Here is a 16,658-nt window from a genome sequence, read left to right on the forward strand (position 1 = left end):
ACAACTTTTATTTATACCCCACCCTCCCCAGCTGAAGCTGGGCTCAGGGCGGCTAGGATATTACTAGCCCCCAAATGGAAAGATGACAAGATACCAACTAAAGAAGAATGGCAAGGAAAACTGATGGACTGTGCGGAAATGACGAAACTAACGGGAAAAATTACAAAGACAATAGAGACTTTAAAAAAGACTCTGAACCATTATGTTAACTTTACAGAAATATTGTATAGAAGTGTACTCACTAGCAGGGTTTGATTAAACACAACGTACAAAACAGATAATCTGAAAACAATTATAATATAAAAATGACAGAAACGGAGGGTGATGGGAAGGGAAGGTGTTTGGCCCCTTTCTTGTTGCCTCAAGGCTTTGTGCAAAACCAGCTGCCCCATGGATCTTCTGATGGACCTCTTACATGATGGCATGGGGGCCAGATCCCTGGGACCCCGGGTGCCCAAGCACCCACATCATTCCCCACAAAGGGGTTGAGCACCCACACATTTCAGGGCCAGGGCCATGCATGCTGCATGACACCCACGGCCTCGGGTCCCCACGGTTGTGGGGCCAAGCTGGCCCTCCTGCATGATGGTGGGGCTGGTCCTCCAGTTCATCCTGCAGGACGTTGGCTGGCCTTGAGCTGTCTTGGGAGAACAACTCTGCTTTGTCTGCCTGGTTCTCCTCTGCAGTAACATCTGAACCTTTGAGCTAACAAGTCCCATCACTTGGCTCAGGTGGGGTTTGGGGTGAGGTGGGGAGATCTCTCCCCCCCCCCACTTCTGTTATTCAGAATCTCCATTCTTGAATACAATGACTTTGGGGTGGCCAGACTTGGGAGGAGGGTTTTAAGGTTCCTGGTCCTGCTTGGCTGTTGGCTCAGAGGTGCTTTGCAGCTTGTGAATCCCCTGGAGGCCCCGTGTCCTCTGGGTGTGAGAGCAGACCTGGGCCAAGAGAGAAGGGCCACCCACTCCCCTCTGTCTGACCCTCACTCCTCTCCATCTTGTCAAAGACAGATAACAGCCGCAGGAACAACCTTTGCTACTTCCTCCCCTCATTGGAGGGGAATTTGCGGAGGAAGCTCTTCAATGGAATGACTGGGCTGCAGGAAAGCCTCTTGCAACACAGCCCATATCCTGAGATTTGGGTTGCATGGAAAGGTTGCCGACGTCAAGATGCTTAGCCAGGAAGAGGCCTGGGGAAATCCAAGGTGGGCTGGAGGTGACGGGGGCTTGACAACAGGAGGAACTGATGGAGCCTGTCATCGAGTAGCCCAGTTCATTTGCAACTCTGCACATGCCCCAGAAAGAGGATGAGTAATCTGGCTCATTTGCTGGGTCAGACTCAGTGAGAAGAATCCCCTTTTGCATTCAGGATGAGACAATCAGATTTTCCTATCACTGGGTGAACAAGGCATCCCTCACTTTAGAAGAACATAAGAAGAGCTGGCTGGATTCGGCCAAAGCTCAGCATCCTGTTCTTCCAGTGGCCATTCAGGTGCCTCTTGGGGGGGGGGCAGCAAGCAGGGCTTAAGCACAAGAGCAGCTCTCTCCTCCTCTGCAACCCACTGCAAGTTACTGCTTCTGATCGTAGGTCTCCCTCATAACTGGGAGGCAAGGCCAGCCTTGCCTGCCATTGTTATGAGAATTATAAGGTCTAAGATATAAAATAAATGTTCACAAATGTACCAGGCAAACACATACATATATATTTAAACCACATGTCTGCAACAGTACAGGAAAACAGTCCTAAAGTCATTTTGACTGTTTCAGTGACCTCAAAAATTCCTCTACAGTTTGGATGGAAATGGGAAAAGCCTCGCGATTGTCTCTGTGCTCACAAATCCTGCCTTTAAGGGCACATTTGGGTATGAATAGGGTGAGCCTGTGACCTGGACTCAGGAATCAAGTATTGATCATCACAAAAGAATGGCCAGGCTCTCCAGGTAAACCCATCAATAGGTTTCCTGCCAGACAGGATTCTGCTGTAGACCCGCCTCCTTCTGTGATGTATGTATGATGTTTTTGGGGGTGGTCTTGGGCTACAGGGTGGGCAATTTCAAAAGTCTATATAAGGGCTTGCGCACCATTGTTCTGGGTTCCTCCTCCATCCTGTGTTTGGGGAGTGAGGACCCTGTTGCAACAGTTTAAGAAAGATCAGGCTTACTAGCTGCTTTGCTTCTCAATATTCTCTGCTTGGCCTCTGTTATTTTCTCCTATCAATAGAGAACCTACATAAGGACTCTATACAGCTCTTGGGTACCCCATTAGGGAAAAGGAGCAGTTTTTTCTTATTTTCTTATAACACCATGAATTTATCTCTTTTAATGCCATGGAGCCCGTTGCACCAAGTGGGATGAGGTGGGAATGGCAGGAACTGCCAGAGGAGGAGGAGGAAAGGTGTGGAGGCAGCTCAGGTGGAGGGATGGAAGGGAATCCACCTCAAGGCGGTAGGATGCTCCAGAAGGAGGAGGGTCAGTGGAGAAGGCAACACAGAAAGCACTGACACCCCCTTTGTTTCCAGGGATGCTGTGCCCTCCAGGGACCTGAAGAAGCCACAACTTGTTTGGGTGTGGCACTGCTAATTCCCCTTCCTTCCTTCCTTCCTTCCTTCCTTCCTTCCTTCCTTCCTTCCTTCCTTCCTTCCTTCCTTCCTTCCTTCCTTCCTTCCCCTTGCAGGACGGGTAATGCTTGCACCCCAACTCTTCCATCATCGTCTGTCTCCCGTCTCTTTCCTTTTCCCCACAGCAGAGCTGGAACTTCCAAGTCTCCACCTGACACTTCCTCACTGGGGGAGTCTGCCCCCCGCCTCCCCCATCATTTCTCTGCACAGGAGTTAAGCCAGTGGTGCAGGTGACCTGTGGGTGGACTCACCTGTGCAGGTGGCCTGAAGCCCTTCCCTCTGGTGTGTTCCTACAGTGGCATTTCTCGTTGCAAAACTGTTTTTGTTTTTCTGATAGTTCCCTATGGGCATGTTGCCACCTTTAAACCTCCATTCATTCATAAATGCATCTTTTAGTTGCAGCTACTGTCTGCTTATTTCGGACTCTCTGGAACAAGCCCACCAATTCTGGCCCATGCTAAGTTTCCCAAACAAAGTGAGGCTATCAGAACTCCAGCCTCCAGTCAAAAAATCAAGCTTAGTATGGCTGATTCTTTTGTAAGACGTGTGAATGTGTGGGTGAAGGCACTAGCAGATCACCAACAAAGCGGCCAGGTTCAAAGCAAGTCCTGGTATAAAACAATATGCCGCCTCCCCCTCCCCCCCCCGTCCTGCCGTGACTTCTAAAAGTAGGACTTGCTGATCTCATCCAAGTATGTCTGTTCAACTCGTTCTTGTGGAGCCTGTGCCAAAATGAAATTCATTGCGCCTGCTGTTGATTTGCAGCATCTCCAGTGAAACATCCGGAAATCAGGGCAGGAATGCATGTTCAGCTTGTAAGGAGGCTGCTGTCCCTGACAGCCAGGCAAGCAGGGAGGAAGGCCAGGGGGATGCTCATTTCCTTCTGTCTTCTCTTCCTCTTTCTCACTGACCCATCAGCCCCGTGGGCTCTGTGCACCTGGCCGGGCAGGTAGGCACGCACCCTTGCACCTATAGGTGCTAAGGAGCGTCTCTACTCCCATCGTTCAGCCCGGACACTGAGGTCCAGCTCCAAGGGCCTTCTGGCTGTTCCCTCCTTGTGAGAAGTGAGGTTACAGGGAACCAGGCAGAGGGCCTTCTCGGTGGTGGCGCCTGCCCTGTGGAACGCCCTCCCATCAGATGTCAAGGAAATAAACAACTACCTGACTTTTAGAAGACATTTGAGGACAGCTCTGTTTGGGGAAGTTTTCAATGTTTGATTCTATTTTTAATATTCTGCTGGGAGCAGCCCAGAGTGGTTGGGGAAACCCAGCTGGGTGGGCGGGTATAAATAAATAAATAAATTGTTGTTTTTGTTGATTTTTATTATTATTATTCAGACCGGAGAGCCTGAGGTGGGTTGGATGGCTGGTGTTGGCTTTGGGCTGGGAGAGGAAAGCAGCCCTTCCTGAGTCCACACACGGGAGTCAGCAAGGAGAGCCCAAATCTCGCCAGACCCATTTAGAGCAGAAAAGGTGCTTTGGGGCAGAGGGGTCCTGCTGGATGAGGACCAGTGTGCTGCTTCCCAGGACACAGAGGAGCACCTTCCCTTGCCTGCTGCTTGCCCCTTGCCCCCTGCTTGCCAAGGCGCCACTGCTGAGCTTCTCTGGCTGACCTTCCCTCCTCCTCTTACTCATTCCCCAGTTCCCTCTCCTTCAGCATGCAACCGGTGGCTCCTCTCCACTTCTCGGGATTCTGGAATGGGGCGATGTTGCTTCTGTTGGGCTGCGGCTGCCAGGCCTTGCGCTGGAGCCGGAAGAGGCAAAGTGGTGCAAAGAGTGTCCTGCTCCCCCCCAGACAGGCCGGCCTCCTTCCTGCCTCTGGCTCATCCTCCTCTCCAGCCTCTTGGCTGCCCCATCGCCTCCCGTTGCCACGTCAGCACATGTTGCGCCAGCCTCTTCCAGGGTTTAATGAGGCCAAAACAGCTCCAGCGAAGCTCATGCCTGCTTTCTATTTTTGTTTCCACTCTCGGCGATGAATAAGCCACTGGGGGCTGTTTTTGAAAGGGAAGGGAAGTCTGCTGTGTTGTGTGTGTTGAGAAGTTTGAGGAATGTGACCCCAAGAAAGAGATTGGCTCTGAACTGGAGCTGGGAGTCTCTGGGAGTCTTGTCTCCTTTCTTCCCGGCTGCCAAGAAGAGAGAGGAGCACATCCACCCCGAGGGTCAGCCAGGACTCTCTGCTCTCCAGGAGCAGAAATTGGCAGCCACAGGGAGCTCGCTTGTTCACAGGGACTCTTGGCTGCGGAGCCCGCGTTGGGAGACGAGCTCCTCGTCTGGTCCAGGGACACCCCCCTTGCTGGCGAGAGCAAGCCAGTCTTTTGGGTGGGGGGTTTGCTCTGGAAGCGGGGTGGGGCTGGCTGTCAGAATTCAGGGGGAGAAGGGGAGAGGGACGGGGTCTCTCTCTCTCACATCCAGATTTGGACAGCCTTGCGACCATCCTCCCACTTCCAGCTTGTTGGAACAGGGCTGATTCCTCCAATTGGTCCCCCAGCCCCTGCTGCTCTCCCCTCCAGCCCATGGGGGGGGACCAGATGACCCTTTGGGTCTTTTCCAACTCTACAGGGTTGCATTTTAACTCTCTCGCATCACTCCGCTGGAAGATGAAGAATGAGGCCACCTGGATCCGCACTCTGGTTTATACTACATTTGCTCTTGTAAGCAAAACCCAAGTGCAAAAATGTCCCGACTATTTATTCAGCTGCAGCAATGGAGGCAGAGAGAGATGAAGATGGGGAGACTGGGCCCTTCAGCTGAAGGAACAAGGGCTGGGCAAGGGGACCAGCTGGGCCCTGGGGGGGGGGGGAGGAGATGCTCTGCTTCCTCTCACAGGGCAGTAGGGAGAAATGCCACAGTGAGTTTTAGGAGCAAAAGTTCAACTGGCTGCTGTGAGAAGTGCACAGCAAGCCCTTAGCAAAACGGGGTGCTCAGAACATAGACAAACTGTGGAACTCCCTGCCACAGGAGGCGGTGATGATCACCAACTGAGATGACTTTCAAGTAGGGTTGTGTGGGCATGTTAAGGAAGGTAGGAGAGGATATATTGTTTTGTCATTCCCTTTGCAAACTTTCTCCTTTTATTTCCCTCTTAAAATAATAACAACACAACACAGTCTTCTTTAAAAATAAGAATAGAGTTTGGTACACATTCAGTTCACAGCAGTAATCTGAAGGCAGGTTTTATCTTGTTTTTATCTTTTATCTTGTTAAAGTGAAAAGAAGTGTGAGCTACATCTCAGGCTTTCTGCTTGTGGGCTCCATCCCATGTGAAGGTTGAGCCATGCGCTGGCGAAGAGCCAGGAGAGTCCAAGAAGAAGAGCGTCAGGGGCCAAGAGGGAGATGGTTAACAAATGAAACTGATCTGTAAAAAATGTAACTTGAAAAAAGAGATATACTTTTGTAAACTAAGAAATCTTTAATGAAAATACATTAAAAAAGAGAGGGAGATGGTTGTGTGACCAGTCCTTTTACCTGGTCAGCTAGGGTCACGCCCATCTACCTGGTCACACACAGGGGGAAGTCCCCCCTGTCTGGAGCCACATTCCCCTGGGTGTCCACTCTAGTTACAGATAGGTAGCCGTGTTGGTCTGCCATAGTCAAAATAAAAAAATTCCTTCCAGTAGCACCTTAAAGACCAACTACGTTAGTTCTTGGTATGAGCTTTCGTGTGCATGCACACTTCTTCAGATACCAAGAAGAAGTGTGCATGCACACGAAAGCTCATACCAAGAACCAACTTAGTTGGTCTTTAAGGTGCTACTGGAAGGAATTTTTTTATTTTGTCCACTCTAGGCAACAGGAAAAGGTTGCACTTGGCTGCTCTAGTCATAACACATCCCACAGATTGGACAAGTTAATAGAGGAGGAGGAGGAGGAGAGGGCTATGGTGGCTACCAGACATGGTGGCTGTGATCTTCCTTCAGCCGGAGGCAGGGATGCTTCTGAAGACCAGTTGCTGGAAGCCAGCGGAGGGGAAAGATGCTCTTGTGTTGGAATCCTGCTTGCAGGTTCCTCACAGGATGAGACCAGGAGGCTGGACTAGCTGGGCCATTGGCCTGATCCAGTGAGCTCTGCTTAGCTTCTTCTAGCTGCTCTGCAGCTTGCTTTCAGGCAGCCTCCTCCTCTGCAGGAGGGCACTGCCCCCCACCCAGAGAAACTCAATAGAAGGTTGCTGTTCTTGCAGAAGAATGGTCCCATAATCTGCAAGATGGATCAGCCCACACACTGGGGTCCTTGGCTCTTCCCTCTCTGTGGGGGCTGCTGTATTGCACAGGACCTGGGGGGGTGCAGGGGCTGCCCCTCTCTCTTTCCCCTCCTCCTCCTCCTGCTCTCCTCTTCTCAATCTCCTTTCCAGCTGTCCCTCCCATTCCCCTATTCCCTAAGCCAGGACCAGCCGTGGTGTTGTGCAAGGTCACGCCCTGAGTTTGCTGTGCACCCACACTTCTTCAGGCGGGGAACCTGGCACCAAACCAGCCACGGGTTTGAGTGTTGGACTAGGACCAGGGGGGAGACCAGGGTATGACCCCCCTCACTGGGTGACTTTGGGTGCCAGTCTCTCTTTCGAACCTACCTCGCAGGGATGTTGTTTTTCCCCCACAGGGGCTGGGGGAGTTGAAGGTCTGATCCATTCACCCAGCTCTGAGGCAGACCATACACAATCAGTTTTAAGCCATTAGCTCCAGAGCTGCCATTTTCCCCAAGCTAAAAATTTCTTTTTATCGTTACTTGACTTAACTAGAGGGGCCCCTTTAATCTGCATCCCCAGGAGATTTGCCTTTGCCCTCAGAATGTCTGGAACTTCCTTCCCACATTGTAGGAACATCAGAGCATGGGAGCAGCTCTGGAGCCCAGCATCCTGTTCTCACAGTGACTGCCCAGATGCCTGTGGGAATCCCACAAGCAGGATTCGAACGCAAAAGCAATACTCTCCCCTCCTATGATTCCCAGCAACTGTGGAAGCAGAGCATCACCAGGGTGGCCAGCAGTCATGGGCAGCCCTCTCCTCCTCCATGAATTTGCCAAATCCCTCATTTAAAGCTGCCCAGGTTGGTAGCCCTGCTGCCTCTTGTGGGAGGGAGTTCCACAGCTTAACTCTGTTCTGCATGATGAAGGACTTTCTATGTTCTGAATCTTCCAACAGCATTCAGCTTCCTTGGATGTCTGAGGTTTCTGGTGTTAGGAGAGTGGAAGAATGACTTTTCTCTGTGACAGGCATGATTTGCACACTCCTCTGCAATTCCAGAGTTCCTTGGATGAAATGAATAATAATAATAAATTTATTATTATTATTGATATCCCACATATCTGGCTGGGTTTTCCCAGCTACTCTGGGCGGCTCCCAACAGAATATTAAAAACACGATAAAACATTAAACATCCGAAACTTCCCTAAACAGGGCTGCCTTCAGATGTCTTCTAAAAGTCAGAGAGTTGTTTCTTTCCTTGACATCTGATGGAAGGGCTTGCTGTCCTTCTGCCGAGACCATAATAGTTTCTTTGGGGAGGCCTTTGGGGAGCAGATCAGTACTATTGTTTTTTTTAACGTAAATGGCTTTAAAATAGTGCTGTGTTGTTGCCATTACCTATATTTTAATAGCTGGGGTTTTTTTTGGAAAAAATATATTCTCTTTCATTCTAACCCTTTCTACACTTTTTCCAGCTTCACAATATCCTTCTCACAGAATCATAGACTTGCCATCTAGTCCAACGAACGCCTTGCAGTGCAGGAAGTCCAGCCTCCTGCAACGGGACAGCAAGACCAGAACAGGAAAGATCTTGCTTAGGGCTGCTACTCCTTCGGCTCTTTCATGATCTACACCAGAAGGAGGCAACCTAAGGCCCGGGGGCTGGATCCGGCCCAATCGCCTTCTCAATCCGGCCCACGGACGGTCCGGGAATCTGTGTGTTTTTTAATGAGTAGAATGTGTCCTTTTATTTAAAAATAACCTCTGGGTTATTTGTGGGGCATAGGAATTCATTCGTGTGTTTTTTCAAAATATAGTCTGGCCCCCCACAAGGACCGGCCCCCTGCTGAAAAAGCTTGCTGACCCCTGATCTGAACCTTTCACCTGTTCACCTACTTCCAAACTTCTGCTCACAGACACACTTCCAGCCCCTTCCCAGAGGACCACCATTCCTTGGATGCTATGGGAGTTATTGTTGTTGTTAATAATAATAATAATAATAATAATAATAATAATAATAACAGCCACACAAGTCCTGGGTGTGGCTATGGGTACAAAGTCACCCTCAGAAGAGCAAGCAACACTCAAACTCATGCTCATCCAAGGAAGCAGAAGGGTGGAAGATTGAGGGGGGTATTATTGGGTTGTTGTTGTTGTTTTTATTTTGATTATTTATTTTGTGGTTTTATATTCTGATTTTATTCTGAGACCTGCAGGTATAGAGCGATATATAAACTAGAAGAAGGAGGAGGAGGAGAAAGGATTTTTCCATGCAGCACTTAGTTAACCTATGGAACTCCCTCCCACCAGAGGCAGTGGGGGCCACTAACCTAGATGGCTTGAAAAGAGCATTGGGCAAGTTCATGGGAAGTTAAAGGCTATCTGTGGCCCCCAGTCCCAATGGCTGCGCTTGTTTCCACATCTGGAGGCAGCGATGCTTCTGAGACCGCGGGAGAGGAGAGCCGCTCTTCTGCCTGAATCCTGTTTGCGGGTTTCCCATTGAGGCCTCTGCTTGGCCTCTGGGAGAACAGGATGCTGGACTGGGGTGGGTGCTGGGCCTGATCCAGCAGCAGCATCTTCGTCTTTGAGGGGGGCCTGTGCTCACGGCTGCGCTGCCCATTTCAGCTGGGTGGGGAAGGTCTGCTAGGATCAGGCCTGTGGCCCCTCGCCGCCTCCTCTTTCTCTCTCCCAGAGCTGGGTGGGAGCTGGTCCCTCGACTTCATCCCTCTTTGCCCTTAAGCGAAGGCGGCCCTCGGGGGGGGGGGGGAGATCAAGGAGGGCGTCCCGGAGCCCAGCCGGCGGGGTGTGGGGCTCAGGGAGGCGGCAGCCCCCTCCTCAGTCGCTCCCACCCAGCCAGCCAGCCCCCAAACGCCCACTCTCCTCCTCCCTCCCTCCCTGTTCCAGAAAGGCGAATTCAGGAACCTGTGACGCTTCCCCCCTTTGCTGATTCATTGGTTTGGGGAGTTTAAATACAGGGAGGAGAGCGCCAGAGAGCCGGAGAAGCAGCCCCAGCCCGGGACCGGGAGCGCATCCTGCTCAGCCGCTGCAGCGCCTGAGGAACCACCGCCGGACTCCGCCCTCCTCCTGCAGCAGGTAAGTGTCGCCTCCCCTCCGAAAGGGGAGCTGCTGCCTCCTCGGCCCCCGCGGGGAAGGGGACTGTCCCGAGATGGAACCTGCTGGATGCTGTAGCAGCCACTCCTGCATCGCAGGGGGTGGACTGGATGACCCCTGGGGTCCCCGACCCGCTCTGCGATTCCACTCTGCACCTGGCAAATGGAAGGGGCGCAAAGAGAAGCGAAAGGACCGGGAATATCCGCGGAACTCTAGGCGACTGCAGCCGCGCGTCTGAATCCTCGGGGCGCCCTCGGGCTCGACGAGCAGCCAAATTCCTGTCTGCAGCAGCGCTGCTTCTCCCGTGTCCGGGATGCTCCGAGACCCCCCTCCCGAGGGAGAGCCGCTGCCTTTTGAAGTTTTCCTCCCCGGGGAGGGCTCGGCTCGCTTTGCAAGCCCTTTCTCTGTAAACAAGGCTCCTCTGCAGGGAAAACCGTTTCCAGATGTGCCAGGGAAAGGGAGCCTGCGGTGGGGCGGGGGGGGAGCGGGAGGGGGCGACTCTGCAGAGATTCCTTCCTCCTGAAGCCACTGTTTGCTCTGGCAGAGGAGCCGCGGAGCAGCAAGTGCCCCCATTTCCGCCCCCTTCTTCTCGCTCTGGGGAGCTGAGAGGCGGCGTGGGCGACGTGCAGGATCCCACCCGGGCAGGATGCGTGGAGTTGGAGGAGGTTCAGAAACGAGGGCGGTGGGGATGGAGCAGCTCCCCGAGGAAGAAAGGGGGCAGCGCTTGGAGGTGTTCACTTTGCAGGAAAGGTGAGCGAAAGAGGAGGCAACAGAATCATGGAATCGTAGAGCTGGAAGGGCCCACCAGGGTCATCTAGTCCACCCCCCTGCGATGCAGGAATCTCGAACCCACGACCCTGAGATTAAGAGCCCCAAGCTCTACCAACTGAACTTTCACCGTGGAAGTTTGTAAAACGTTGCCTGGCAAGGAGGAAGCGGGTAGAGAGAAGTTTTTCTCCGACCCTCATAACGTGAGAAACTGCTGGGCACTCCTGGAAGCTGGAAGATTCGGGATAGATTGAAGGAAGCACAGAGTTAAACCGTGGAACTCCCTCCCACAGGAAGCAGGGATGGCCACCGACCAAGGTGGTTTTAAAAGAGGATGAGGCAAGTTCCAGGGGGTTGGGCTAGATGACCCTGGAGGACCCTTCCAGCTGTGATTCAGGGAGGAGGAGAAGGCTAGCCTTGGCTGCCAGCCACAAGGGCCCGGCTCCTGCTGAATAGCAGCTGCTGGGAGCTCTTGGGCTCGGATCCTGCTTGTCAGCTCCACTTTGGGTCAGAGAATCCTAGAAAGGGAGAGTTGGAAGGGACCCCAAGGGCCATCTAGTCCAACCCCTTGCCATGCAGGAATGGGTGACCATTGGGGGAACAGGATGTTGGGCCAGGTGGACCTCCCATTCGTATGCCTCTCTAACCACTTGGAAAGCACTTCAAGGTGAAGAGGGGGAGCACAACAGCCCAGAAAAGGCACTTCCAGGTCCATTTGCTCTCCAACTTGGGTCTCCAAATGTTTTACTACAACTGCCATCATCCCTAGCTAGTGGTCGGGAATGATGGGGGTTGTAGTCCAGCAACAGCTGGGGACCCAAGTTGGAGAAACACTGCCAGAAGAGGAAGGGAGGGGGGTCCCTGGTGCTCCAGCCCCTGTGGGGAAACTGCAGCTGCCTCGCCTGGTAAGCTGAGCTGCCCCATGGCAGAGAGAAAAGGCTGGGGCCACAGGAACCTGCAAGTGGGGTGGGGGCCACACCAGCAGGCAGCAGCCCCACCCACTGCAATGCCTCCTGTGGCACCAGTTGCGCCCACCAGGCTGTCTGCCAACCCAAAAGGATCCTGCATGCTTTTCTTTCCAAGCTGGCAGGTGGCCACATGAAACTGCTGGCTCTGGCCTGGCTGAGTTTGCAGCCCTTCCTTCTGACTAGCGGCTGCCTTGAAATGGTCTGTTGCAAGGAGAAAAGCGCTGCCCCCCCCCCCCCAGCATGAGAGCCCTTCGCAGAACTGCAGAGTAGGATGCCTCAGTGGAAGGCCTGCAAGCGGGATTGGAACACAAGAGCCACCCTCTCCCCTCCTGATGTTCCCAGGAACTGGGATTCAGACGCATCGCTGCCTCTGGCAGTGGAGACAGAGCAGAGCCATCCTGGCTGGGAGCCCTTGGCAGCCTCCTCCTCCTCCTCCTCCTCCTCCTCCTCCTCCTCCTCCTCCTCCTCGTCCACGAATTCCTCTAATCCTCTTTTAAAGCCATCTAGGTTCGCAGGCACCACTGCATCCTGCAGCAGGGAGTTCCAGAGTTTAACTAGGCAATGTGTGAGGGAGCCCTTCCTTTTACCTGTCCTGAAATCTTCCAACATTCAACTTCCTTGGCTGCCCCTGAATTCTAGCATTGAGGAAAGCTCTCCTTTCCACCTTTTCTTTTTTAAAAGTCCCGGGTGCTTTTTTCCCAGGGGCTTCACCCCCTTGATCATTTTGGCTGCTCTTTTCTGAACCTTCCCTGTGTCTGCGATATCCTTTTTGAGGTGAGGCAACCAGAACCGTACACCATATTTACCCTGCCCTTCCCAGCTCTCTCCTGCAGGCCTGGGGCTGGCTGGCTACTGCTGGTGCTTCTGTGATGGGGTCTCCCTGGCATCATGCGCTGGTCCTGGCCAGCGAAGATGAGCTCCTGGGCCTGAAGGCAGAACAGCAGCCCATGCGCTTGCCAAGACTCAGCACTCAGCGCTGCCTCCAGAGCATGCCTTGGCTGTGCGCAATTACTGCAGCCACAAAGCCTTCTCTGACCACCAGCCTCACTCAGAGTTTCCAGCCAGGAGTCTCACCAGCGAATATTATTCCGCTCCGAGCCCTCAAGCGCGCCAGACATTCTGGGGAACATTTCGGCCTCAGGCGCTAATGAGGAGCACATTCAGGCCCAACCAAGGGAGGCAGCCTCGTAATTTTCTCATCTTGGAAGCGCTGAGCTCCGCTGGACTTCCTGGTGGATCATTTGTGAGAATGTTGAGGGTGGCAGGAGAGGAGATATTGTTTATTAATATCCTTCCTAACATGCACTAGCAACTTCCTTTACTTAGCAGAGTTTACATTCCCCTTCTTACACGCACAGCAGATAACTGGTTGCAGGCTCATGTGAGCCTTTCACTATTATATAATTCGGTCTGTCTCAGATTGAATTGCATGTTCCTGGTAAATTCCCTTTAATCCCTCTTAAAAAGAATAAAGACACAACAATCTTATTTAAAGTCAATAAAAGAAGTTTACTCACATCAGTTCACAGTTGGATTCCTGAAGGCAGACTTAGTGACAAATATGTACATGTGAATCTACCCCATATGGGGGAATAATCCCAGTGCTTCTGCCATCTGAAAGCATAGCAGTCCCTAGCTAAAAAGCTGGTCCTACAATGAAGGAAGTCAAAAAGAGAGAGAGAGTGCTGCGTGACTCGTTCTTTTGTTACCTGGACAGCTAAGGTCATGTCCACCTTCTATCACATGCAAAAGGAAGGATGCTCTAGCCAGGAGAAACAGGAAGTTTCAGCTGGCTGGACCAACATCTCCTTGCATGTCCACTCTAGGAATACAAGGAATGTTGTATTTTGACTGCTCAAATAATATCATAATAAATAATATTGGGGGAAAAGGTTGGCCCTCGTGCATGTTCACTTCATCAATTCTGGCCCTCTTTGAAAAAGTTTGGGCACGCCTGCCTTGTGTCCTTCTGCTCTTAACGCCTGACCTGTCTTTTGCCTGCAGGCCCCATGGATCCCAGAGGCCGTGCCCCTCTTCTGCTGCTGGCGGGTTGCCTGGCGCTCACCCTGGCGTGGGCTCAGTGCCCCGAGGAGTGCGCCTGCTCCCGGACGGCACAGGTGGAGTGCTCGGGACCCCACATCTCAGCCATGCCCGGCCCCCTGCCCGCCAACGCCATGAGCCTGCAGGTGATCGGCACCCAGCTGACGGAACTGGGGGCGGGGGCCTTTGGCAACGCCTCTCTGCTCATCGCCCTGCGGATGGAGAAGAACAGCCTGGCGCGCCTGGACCCAGACACCTTCCGGGGCCTGGGCTCCCTCCGCTACCTGAGCCTCTCCAGCAACCGCCTCCAGGAGCTGCCCGCTGGCGTCTTCCGCAGCCTGGACAAACTGGAGTCGCTGCTGCTCTCGGGGAACCAGCTCCTGCGCCTGCACCCGGCGCACTTCAGCCGCCTGGCTGCCCTCAAGGAACTGCAGCTGCACGGCAACAGCCTGGCATCCGTCCCTCCGGGGGCCTTCGACCACCTGCCCTCCCTCCTCAAGCTCAACCTGGCCAAGAACCGCCTCTCCCGCCTCCCGCCCGCCCTCTTCGCCCACCTGGGCCGACTGCAGGTGCTGCGTCTCTATGAGAACCAGCTGGCCGAGGTGGCCCCCCGCGCCTTCGCCGCCCTCCCGGACCTGCAGGAGCTGGGCTTGCACCAGAACCGCATCCGCCGCCTGCCCGACGGGCTCCTCTCGGCCAACCGCCGGCTGCAGAAGCTCCACCTGTCCAACAACCGCCTGGAGACCCTCCCGCGGGGGCTGCTTCTGGAGCTCCCTGACCTCTCCCGCCTCTCGCTCTTCGGCAACGCGCTCCAGGAGCTCCTGCCGGCCACTTTTGGCCCCATGCCGCGGCTGAAGGAGCTGTGGCTCTACGACAACCAGCTGGCCCAGCTGCCCGCTGGAGTCTTTGCCAACCTGACGCAGCTGCAGCTGCTGGTGCTGAGCAGGAACCGGCTGCGCTCCGTCTCCCCGCTGGCCTTTGAGGGGCTGGGGGAGCTGCTGGAGGTCTCCCTGCACACCAACCAGCTCCGCACCCTCGACGGGGAGACCTTCCGGGGCCTGGGCAAGCTGCAGAACGTCTCCCTGCAGAACAACCGGCTTGTCTCCCTGCCAGAGCGCCTCTTCCACAGCACGCCGCACCTGGTGAACCTCCAGCTGCAGAACAACTCCCTGGAGAGCCTTCCCGCGGGCATCTTTGACCAGCTGCCCCGCCTGAGGGAGGTCAAGATGCACGACAACCCCTGGCGCTGCGACAACGCCCTGCTGGCCCTCGGGCACTGGCTGAGGGAGAACGGTGCCCACCTGGGGGGCAGCCGCCCTGTCTGTGCCTGGCCTCCCCCCTTGCAGGGGCAGCCCGTTGCCGAACTGGAGGAGGAGCACTTTGGTCTTGCCCAGAGCCCAGAGGCCACCAAGGGGCCGACCATGGCCACCTCCAGCCAGGCGGATGTCCCTGACCAGGACACGAGCCCAGAGACGGGGATGCCCACGCGTGCCCAGCCGCCCCTGGACCACGAAGGCGGTAGTGCAGAGGCAGAGCAGGAGTTTTCCACGGCAGCCCCCAGGGTGCTCACCCCAGGTGTTGCGCCGGCCGAGGGGGGCATCTGGGGCTTGACGCGCACCCAGACGGGGGTGGTGGTCACCTGCCTGGTAGTGGGCTCTGCCTTGCTCCTGGGGACGCTGGTGGCAGCGGCTGTCTACGGGTACAGGAGGAAGGCCCGCCGGGACCTCGCCAAGGCATAGAAGGGCGCTCGGGAGAGCTGGCCAGCCAGACTGATGGATGGGGTCAGGGGGGAGGGCAGGGGGGGTGGGGGGAGATGCCGGGCTCTGTATCCCTTTCCCCAGACTTGCCACCCTCCCACCTGCTCACACCCATGCCCTCCTGAAGCAAGGGGCCTATGGATGAGTCAGAGAATTGGAAGGGGTCAACCCCTTGCCACAAAGGAAGCTCTTCCATAGATCCACTCATGTGCACCCCTATGTGGCCTTTGCAGCCCAGGCTAGCCGGGCAGGATGAGGCCCTTGTCTGTCCTGCTCCGCCAGATGCTCTGCATCCCGTGGTCATTCAGCCATGCAGGCAACCCTCCGTGGCTGGAGAGCGGGGCTGCTCTTTGGGCAGCTTTGCTGTCCCTGCCTTTCGGGAGAGGCAGCGGTGGCATAGTGGTTAGAGCACTGGACTAGGAACCCAGGAGAGTCCAGGGTTTGAATCCCCTCTCGGCCAGTCTCTGCCTCTCAGCCTCGACTGCCTTGCAGGGCTGTCGTGAGGAGAACCACACTCACTCGCTGGAGCTCCCTGGAGGAAAAGGTGCTACATAAATGCAATGAAATATATGAAATGTAACGGGTGACACCCCCTCAGGGTTCAGTCCTGCCAGAGGAGAGAAGGAGACTTGGCTCCTGGCCTGCCTTTTGTGGGCCGCTAGCCTGGGCTGAGCCGCATGCTGCTTGTGCTGAGGAAGGGTCCTCAGCCCCTGGGGGGCAGGGGAAGCTCAGGGGCTGGTGGGGGTTGCAGCGGGGGGAGGGGAGGCCCCTGCTGGGAAGCCAGACTGGGATTCCTGCAAAGTCAGGGGGCAAAAGAAGCCCGGCCGCTGCTCTCCATCTAAGCTCAATGCTGGCAACTCTGGCCTGCAGCATCTCCCTAGGCTGGGGTTCGAATCCTGCCTGTGGGTTTCCCATGGGGCATCCGGTTGGCCACCTGCTTTGGCTGCTCCAGCTGGCTCCTCTGATCTTATGGAACCTCCCTGTCCAGAGCAGTCTATCTCCCTTCCCAGGTTCTTTGGGGCATTCAGTCACTGGAGGACGGGCGCCACTCCTTGCTCGGTAGACGAAACACTCCGGACAGATTCACTTTGGGGGCGTCAAATTCCCTGGAGAAAGACCTCTCTCTCAAAGCCACTCTGTTTGTGGAATGCTCAATAAAAAACACATGTGGTTACGGTTTTAGCCCCGACTACGTTTTGTGAACTTTGGGTGGGATTGAGGG

General features: G+C 54.6%; 1 protein-coding gene across 1 annotated transcript; it reads left to right on the forward strand.

Moving 5' to 3' along the window:
• Positions 1-9,695: 9,695 nt before the first annotated feature.
• LRRC15 (leucine rich repeat containing 15) lies at positions 9,696-15,463 on the forward strand. Its single transcript, XM_081911082.1, has 2 exons — positions 9,696-9,885; positions 13,644-15,463. Exon 2 carries the CDS (start codon positions 13,649-13,651, stop codon positions 15,416-15,418), a length of 1,770 nt encoding a protein of 589 aa, XP_081767208.1. The 5' UTR covers positions 9,696-9,885; positions 13,644-13,648; the 3' UTR covers positions 15,419-15,463.
• The last annotated feature ends 1,195 nt before the right edge of the window (positions 15,464-16,658 follow it).

The sequence above is a fragment of the Podarcis melisellensis genome (assembly GCF_964234715.1).
Source record: "Podarcis melisellensis genome assembly, chromosome: 5".
NCBI classification, from domain to species: Eukaryota; Metazoa; Chordata; class Lepidosauria; order Squamata; family Lacertidae; genus Podarcis; species Podarcis melisellensis.